Source organism: Ruditapes philippinarum, unplaced genomic scaffold, assembly GCF_026571515.1.
Source record: "Ruditapes philippinarum isolate M1 unplaced genomic scaffold, ASM2657151v2 ctg1716_1_1_1_1, whole genome shotgun sequence".
In the NCBI taxonomy this organism is placed as follows: domain Eukaryota; kingdom Metazoa; phylum Mollusca; class Bivalvia; order Venerida; family Veneridae; genus Ruditapes; species Ruditapes philippinarum.
The window spans coordinates 78,880-88,506 of NW_026863550.1; the positions used below are offsets into that span (position 1 = coordinate 78,880).

At 32.1% G+C, this 9,627-nt stretch overlaps 1 protein-coding gene across 1 annotated transcript in view; it reads left to right on the plus strand.

Annotated features, from left to right (window-relative positions):
- Nucleotides 1-7,200, plus strand: part of LOC132722455 (coadhesin-like) — a 34,685-nt gene extending 27,485 nt beyond the window's left edge. The window contains exons 10-11 of the mRNA XM_060706963.1: nucleotides 4,699-4,869; nucleotides 6,110-7,200. Coding sequence (XP_060562946.1) covers nucleotides 4,699-4,869; nucleotides 6,110-6,531 — 593 coding nt within the window. The 3' untranslated portion in view covers nucleotides 6,532-7,200. The remainder of the gene's footprint in view (nucleotides 1-4,698; nucleotides 4,870-6,109) is intronic.
- The last annotated feature ends 2,427 nt before the right edge of the window (nucleotides 7,201-9,627 follow it).

Sequence of the window (9,627 nt, forward strand, 5' to 3'; positions counted from 1 at the left end):
ATCCGATAATCTTACGTGAACTTTGATATATGAAATAAATTTGATATTTAGTGTGAAAGCATTTACAACAAATACATGTATACTGTTTGGTATATTGTGTTTACAGCTGGAGGCAATGTAGTACAAAACAATAAAAAATTCAACTGGACAATTCGACGGAAAGAATTGCGCACAGTAATATTTTTTGATAAGAAAATCTAAAACATAAAGAGCCATAAATAAACTTAGGTTCATATGGGAGTTTATTGAAACAAATCTGCACTTTACTTTCCAATAGTTACACTCACTAAACTACACAGCTCATGCGAAAACAAAGAAAATAAATGCTTCGTGTATTTTTAGTTGTCCGTCATAATTAGTCTTTAATGACAGTCATTTCCCTGTAACTTATCTCCAATATGAAATATCAGCGCCATGTTAACCACAAATATATATTTTTCATATCTCTTACAATCCGAATCATTAATCTAAATCGAAAACATCGTCAACATATAAAATCGTGGCAGGTAATATATCCAGAAAAATCACTCCAAAACCCAAATAACATATAATATATCTCTAAATGTAGTTATTTTTCAGTCGACTTTAACACGATTTTATTTAATAAAGTATGACAGCAAATTCCGATATTTATTTACTGTTTTTAGATTATGTGACCACAAAGTGTTCCGATGTGTGTTTTTGTGGTGCCAGTGTGTCCATGATTCGTCGTCTGTCGTTGCCTAAAATTGCTTTAAACAACATCTTCTCCTAAACAACCTGGTGGATTTCCACCAAAATTTACAGGAATGGCCCTTAAGTATTCCTCTACAAAATTGATATGAACTGTTCCAGTCTGAACAAGTAGGTTAGTTTGCAAAGGCTTATATAGGAAAATAAATTTACGTCTTTTTTATTAAACTGTTTGCCTAGAGCTAAGATATTTGTCTTATAGTATCGCCAAGTACACCTCTACAAAAATTATATAAATAATACCCCTAGGATGAGAATGTGATGCATCCCTGGGATCCTTTTATTTGTATAGTAAAAAACTTAAAAGGCGCCTCGGTGGGAACTAAAATACCAAGAGCTTAGATATTTGGCATGTAACATCACCTTATGTTTTTTTTTAAGTTCTATATGTTATGCCCTAGGGCACAAAATTTGCCGCGCCCGATGGTCACTTAGCTTACAAATATGTAGCCTAGGGAAAATAATGACAAACACAATATGACGTTATTTCTGGCTTTAACATTTTCTTGCAATGTATCTCTGGTGAGCGATTAAGGGCGATAACTGCTCTCTTGGTTTTTTTTTGTATGTTTAAAAAATGTGTTGCCAAAGTATACATACTCATGTTCCTGATGTTCCTATTCGAAGTTTGACGGAACGTGCCGAGAAGTTACATTTTTAAATGGTAGTGTACAATTTTTACTGTGCAAATTATTATATAATTCTGTAGTACTTATCTTATTCGTGAGGAATGTAGAGCCGGACGTGTTGTTTCTTCTTTCGTCGAACAAGTGTCAATTTCCGTACTCTCTGCTGTCTGATTTATAGGCTCTTAGTTTCATATACTTATAATGCAATCATTGATTATGAATGCAAATGAAATAGCCCTTACAGGTTTCCATATGTAACAAATCGTTATGAAGGAGAAACTGTCTGACACAAGGAAGTTTTAAAAATAAATTATTAGATCTTGTAGTTAACATCAAGTTTATAATACCCGGGTACTTTGTTATGGATTTAACCACAAATGCTTTTTAAAATGTATAAAGATAAAAACAATAAGTAACATCGTTTCAACTACAAATTATAATTTTATACTTAATATATTTTAAGTTGAATTTATGATATTTCAAAATGGAATTGGATGATATTGAAATGGACACAAGTAGATCAAATGATGAGATTGCATATGAGAACTTAAAGATTTCGACTGAAAGTTGTTCTACCGAATCACAGTCAAAGAAAATTGAAGAGCAACCTTATGAGACATTAAAATATGGTGAATCTGATAAAAGAAAAGTTGAAAGTGGAAATGGCGATACTTTGAAGCGACTGAAATATGTGATTTATGTATTGATAGTGTTGATAAGTGTTGTTTACATCACTCTAATCACGTTGGTCATTGTTCTGTTCGTTCCGAAGAAACCAGGTACATTTTATTGTATTTCATATTTGTGGCACTATCATAAGTATCAAAAGCTTGAAAAATTATGATATTTTAGAACAAAAATATATTCAATAAATTTTAAGTCATGCTTACTTAAGTTTTTTTATCTAGCTGTATACATTAAATATATCTTTATTATTATATAAATCCAGTCGACGGTTGTTGGGCACAATGGTCAAGCTGGACCTCGTGTGACGTAACGTGTGGTAACGGAACACAACTACGAACAAGAACATGTACAAATCCAATGCCTATGAATAAGGGAAGTGACTGTAATGGAGAAAGTTTGCAGAGCAGTGAATGCTCAAAAGACAACTGTCCAGGTGTTAACTTTAAATAATTTATATAGAAAATAAACTAATTTCGAGACAAAGAAATATAATCATATTACTTTAAATTCACTTCGGGTAGTTTAAAAACATTTCTACTACAGTACTGTATTTAGGAAATATTATATCACAAACAGTGATTTTATCGCTCAATAAATCACTGTTTGGAGTTAACCATTACATATACAAAAGTCTTAAGTTCAAGTTTCTTTGTGTTGTTTTTTCCTTTCAATGTTTTCTTTCAACATTACAAATTGTACTTCTTATTTGAAATATATCGTGTATCTATGAAACTCACAGATTTTTTTCTATATAATATTTATTGTTTTCCTTTAAAAAAAATTTGCTACTTTATTTTGGGTGAAAAAAAACTTAAGAGCAATGGAGTTTGAATATCTCTAGTAAACGTTCAAAATAATAAGGTCATTTCCATGAACTATTTCGATTTTTAAATTCACAAACACACACTCTATAATACTTAGTCAATGGTCAATGGACACCCTGGTCAACCTGGACGTCTAGTGCTGTCATTTGTGGACAAGGAACTCATTAACGTTCGAGGACATGCACAGATCCAGTTCCGGCATATAACTTTAATGTTTAACTTTCCACAATTTATTAAATAGATTTAATAAAACTAATTTAGTTTCATCAGGGAAATTCTTTAGGATATCATAATATATCTTGTCTTCCCCTGGAGTTCTAGATTTACAGTTTTGATGGGTCTTATTTATTTCAAAAATAGTGAATTCTTTGTTATATTCTCAAATTCCGACTCCACTGCACATTAGTTATTGCACGGCGCCTGCCCTCTAGTTAAAAATTATTGTGTATAGCACTGGTTCTACGATTAAGAACATGTACAAATCCAGTGAAAATGACTGTATTGGAGAAACTTTGCATAGCAATGAATGCTCAAAAGACAACTGTCCATGTTTTTACTTTATATTATTTTATAAAAAAGCATATCGACATAGAAATACTTATACCGCATTTTTTTTAGTTATTCTACTGATGTACTCTTATTTCATACTTGCTTACACATACTCCTTGTGTTTCAAAATCTGCAAAAGGTAAAAAAACAACTTGTAATATTTTAAAGATACGCAGGGTCTTTCAAATAGTATGATTTGGAAACACGCTATGTAAAACCTTCTCGCTACAACGGTATAACTCGGTATGATTTACTACACACAAATTATGTAACTGTTAAACAAAAGTGGAAACATTTAAAACGAGAGCAAAAATGAGAATTCTAATGACATGATGTTCTTTAAAAAACATTTAACTTGTGAAAAAAGATAATTATTTCAGTAAGTAATGTTTTCAAAGCCATGATCTGTTAAAAATCATAGTTTATTTTGAAAATACACCAAATTAAACATCAATATTTGTAAATAATATCAAGAAATATTATGAAATCTTCAACAATGTATAATTTAAAAAATAAGCTCATGAAACTCAGACCTATTTTCAAATATAAGCAGTAGATTTTTACCTTCACACTGAGAATGAAAAGTTCCTAATTTCATTGCAAATTTTAAAAATTGTTACATTTTAAAGTAAATACATTTGTATTGATAATATAATGTAGCCAGGATTAGTTTACAGTTTATTTTTTATCATTTTAACAAAATATTATCTGATAATTTGATTTAAATGGTGATACATTATGCCAGATCACGATGGGTAGATAACTTTTTCACGTGACTCAGCCGAGACAACTTTTTTTGTAAAATTGGTACGACTTTAGACCATTCTATTTGGAAAACCCTGAGATACGCAAGCAATTGTGACATATTTATTGTCATTTTTTTTAAATATTATCAGTATATATTGTTTAAAGTTTTGGCCAAGACATATATTCATTATTCGAACGTTCCAGGTCAGCATGTCAAGCTAAGTATCATCTTGCAGGAAATTGGCAATGCGTCATAAACTAATATTAATTGGGTTTTTTTGCCCAATAAAATGGATATGCCACTTGTTCATTTACAGTTGAGGCAATACATATCCATATTCAATCATATCATATCATGTATCTTTAAAAACCAGCAGATTTTGTATAAGCAGCATACTACTTTACTTTGCATAGACTCGGACTATAAGCCTAAGACTTTATAATAATTGTGAAAACTTCATGAACATATCTTGAAATTTAAGTAGAAATAAACTAACTACATTGTTAACATTGACATAGAATGTTTTCAGTCAATGGTCAATGGGCACACTGGTCGAGCTGGACTTCATGTGACGTCACATGTGGAAAAGGAACTCGTCAACGTTCGAGAACATGTACAAATCCAGTTCCAGCTAATGGTGGACTCAAGTGTACAGGAGCGATAAGAGAAACTGATGAATGTTCCAAAGACGCCTGTCCAGGTCGTTGCATTATGATATAATAATAATAATAATAATAATAATAATAATAATAATTATAATAATAATAATAATAATAATAATAATAATAATATCTTTATTTAAAGAAGGTTACACATTAATAAAATACAAAAGCAATCATATATATCTTATTTCCAATGTGGCCTTCTGAAAAAGAAAACAACAACAATTGTTGCATAGTAGAAAATATTAAAGGAATAAATTGGAGAATTACAAATTCAACCTTCGAATAATTTTAACACTATCATAAGTAAAATCTTCTTAGAATATTTTTAAATGAAATTTTTATGTTATACATGTTTTGGGGTTTATTTTTACTATTCTTTATAAAATCGAAATAATCCTACAATAATGGCGTCAAAGTCAATATTCTTGACTTGCTTGAATATTCTTGAATTCGACTTTTCTTGAGAAAGAAGTATGACATATATTTAGAGGATGAAATGGTTATGATAGCTTATAACTCTACTCTAACACATTATTAACCAATTGCTCATACATTTACTTTTGCCAAGACATGTATGACCGAAACGTTGCAAACTTATATGCCGAAGCCGAATATCGTCTAATAGGAGATATGGGGGACTTGATGGGGACTGTGTTTTATTGTTCAAGGAAACCATTAATTACTCGTACATCAATTCAAACGTAATTGGTCTCAAACAATTTAATCATTCAATGTCCACCCATATTTTGTCAATCAGCATACTTTCCTTTATTGTTATACTATCAGTTCTTAGACCCCTCTTATTTTAAACATACTTGATGTCTGTATTTTAAGTCTTGTTTGTATTCATTACAAAAGGAGATTATGAAATTTAAATGTTTATTTTTAATCCAAAATAAAATTTAACACCGGCTTTGTGACATTGTATAAAATACTTGTTTCATTGAGGCAATTGCTGTAAAGTAGTTATTAACCTCCGCCTATCTGAAAAGGGATATTGAAATCGCGCTGTCCGTCCGTACTTACCTTCGGAACCATACATAAAAACTGGTTGGTCAAATGTTTTATTGGAAAGAAAATTGTAATGAATGAAATCAATATAGAAATGAGGCTGATCTACAGAATCTCGTACCTTGGTTTAAGGAAAATGTTTATCTTTATCTAACATTAGTTTGTTAGATTTACATGAAATTCAACAAATATGAATAAAGTTAAAAGAAAAAATTTAAACTAATCAATGTTGCCAATACTATGTATGTCTATTATATATTTCAGCATTCAAGTCTGCATTTTCTGTAAAAAGTCCAGATACCAATACATACATCATTATCAATGACAGACTTACCTTTTCCAGTACAATTTACCAGTATGGTAATGATTTTAATATCTCGACAGGAACTTACACATGTCACAAAGCCGGTGTGTACCATTTTTCTGTTACACTGGTAAAGAAACGGGCACCATTAAGGGTTGATAGAGTATATTGCTATCTTTTCAAGAATAGACAGGATTTGATTTACATATACGTTGATCCAACTGACGATGATACAGACAAAGGACATGCTGCTGTATCTCAGTCTATCGTGATTGATCTTGATGTTGGGGACACTGTGTACCTTACTGGATGCAGCGATCCAAGCACAACCATGAGTTCTTGGTCTTCGTTTACTGGATTTCTCCTATATGACAACAATTGAATTTTGCATTTGTCCGGAAAAAATTGTTCTTAACTAAATCTGTTGTTTCGAATAATCTTATTTCCAATATGTACAGTGTTTTGTAAAATAACAATATCAGTCTGTGGTCGTGAAAAAATGAATATTTCGTGATGACATTTAAAGCACTTTTGCTAAAAGTTCGATATCATGTTATGGAATTAAAGACACTCATCGGATTTTTAGATGGATTTTGTATAGTCAGTTTTTTTTTAATCTAAGATATTGATGCTTAGTAACGCATTTATAGAGATTCACAGTGCTTGTGAATTAACATTTTTGTCTAAAATTTTGCTTTTGCTGAATTCAACTGAATCAGGGAGATGGTATTCTTTTTTATTTAACTGATAAGAATGCATTGTTGGCATAAGATTGACTGATGCTAATTGCTCACTAAATATGTTTCTGATTATGGTATTAAAGTTCATGTCCGTTAACTAAATAAATAAATTTGTTGTTTATTTGACATCTTGAATACTTGAGAATAATATAGATCTATACTATACCACCTTCGACCTAAGAAAAACCTTTTGTCAAGCTGTCAGACCCAGGGATGATGAACCAGAGATAAAGGATGCTTCAACTGTAAAAGACTGTTTGAAACTAAAAAGTAAATAGATTGATCAAGAATTTACAATGTTTTTTTTTTTTTCAATAAAACTGTTAACATGCAAACCTTGATAAATTAAACTTTAATCTTTGCATGAATAAATTTAGTGGTCTCGCACCACTTCACATTACTTCAGTGAGCAGGCCTGCGTTCGACCTAATTGTAGTAAATGAATATTTAGTAGTGTTACACCTAAGATTATAGATGACAACGATATAGTAGTATTCTGGTATTAATTATAGTATTCGGAACTGTTTGGTTTTGTACCTAAAATGATATATAGAAAAACGTGTTTACAGAAATAAAAAGCCATTCATTGAAATTTCTCTACTTATTTTATATCCCTGAGGCAGAATTATAAAAGTGGCGACGAGTATAAACATTTGTTATCAACATGCCTTTGTTTGGGAAGATAAGTGAATTTCAAGAGAGCATGGAAAGCTTTCTAAACTACGAAGAACGGTTGTCTTAATTCTTCGAAGCTAATGAAGTGCCGAATGAAAAAAAAATTCCTGTTTTTCTGTCAGTGATAGGATCGTCGGCATATGGTATTCTTAAGAACCTAGTTGCACCTGCACTCCCCAAGGATAAAACATATGCTCAGCTTGTGGAACTCTTGAAAAATCATTATAACCCTAGGCCTCTAACCATTTCTGAATGTTTCAAATTTAATAAACGCAATCAAAAAGAGGGAGAAAATGTATCCGAGTATGTGGTTGAACTTAACGTTTGTCTACTTACTGTGATTTTGGAACATTTTTGGAGGACGCATTGCGTGATCGGTTAGTCTGTGGTTTAAGGTCAGAAACAATTCAAAAGAAACTGTTAGCTGAGGAAGCCTTAACATTCGATTCGGTTGTGAAGATTAGTACTGCCATGGAAATGGCTGAGAAAGATACAGTGTCCTTTGGTGGTGTTGAAACAGCCACAGTCAATAAAGTGAAAACAAAGTCATTTTCCACAGTGAAGAAGTCTGATACCAAGCCGGGTACTACTTTGCGTAAGAAATATGAGTGTTATCGTTGTAATGGGAATCACCATTCAGATTCTTGTATGCATAAAAATAGTAAATGCTACAATTGTGGAAAAATTGGTCACCTAGCAAACAAATGTAGAAATCGAAAAGTGAAGAAAACTAACTTTGTTGAAGAATCAAGTGATGATGACGTTGTGTTGTTGGTTTATTCAAATTCAGATAACAAATCAAATCAACCATTCAAGGCAAGTTTGATGCTTGATAATGAAAATGTGTTGTTTGAACTAGACACAGGTAGTTCAAGAACTTTGATCAATCAAGCTACTTACCACGACAAGTTCAGTTGTAATAAACGTTGTCCAACTAACAACTAAGCTTAAAAGTTATTCGGGTCAGAGCATAGACACTTTAGGTGAAATAACTGTATATTGTGAGGGAAAGTTATTAAAAGCTATAATCGTCAAAGGAAATAAGCCAAATTTGTTAGGTCGTGATTGGTTGAAAGAAATACATCTAGACTGGAAAACAATTTTTGCATGTGTTAATAAAGTTGATCACTTTAATGACATTAGTTCTGTAGAAATTTTAAAACAAAAATACGCGGAAGTATTCATAAAAAATCAAAAACCAATTAAAGGGTTCACTGCAACTATACACTTGAATAACAACAGCAAACCATGGTTTCACAAAGCTCGTCCAGTACCGTATGCGCTAAAGGACAAAGTGACGGAAGAATTGAAAATTCTTGAAAAAGATGGTATTATTGAACATGTTGATAACAGCTCCTGGGCAAGTCCACTAGTTGTGGTACCCAAGGCAGACAAAAAAAGTTTACGCCTGTGTGGGGATTACAAAGTTTCAATTAATAGGGAAATAAGTGAAGACCAATATCCACTACCAAATGTTGATGATATGTTTGCCAAACTTGTTGGGGGAAAAAAGTTCACCAAGTTGGATCTTACGCAGGCATACGCTCAGCTTGAACTTGACAAGAACTCCAGGGATTTACTAACAATCAACACACATATGGGATTGTACAAATATAATCGTTTAGCCTATGGAGTGAGTTCTGCACCTGCGATATTTCAGTCAGTAATGGACACTGTACTAGTTTGTATTTCTGGGGTTGTGTGCCGTATAGACGACATCCTTATTACAGCTCCATCTGATGAGGTCCATCTTCAGCGACTTGAGGAGGTGTTGCAACGCCTTCATGCTCACAACATTAAGTTGAATGTAAACAAGTGTGTTTTCATGACTGAAAGTGTTATATTTATGGGACATCGTATAGATGCAGAGGGTATCCATCCTACGGACGACAAGGTTCAGGCCATTATGAAAGCACCAGTGCCTACAGATGTGGGAAAACTAAAATCTTACCTGGGACTCTTAAATTATTATGGTTCGTTCATGCCAAACTTGTCCACAATGCTTCATCCATTACATAAATTGTTACGTAAAGGAGAAAAATGGGAATGGTCAGTTAAATGTC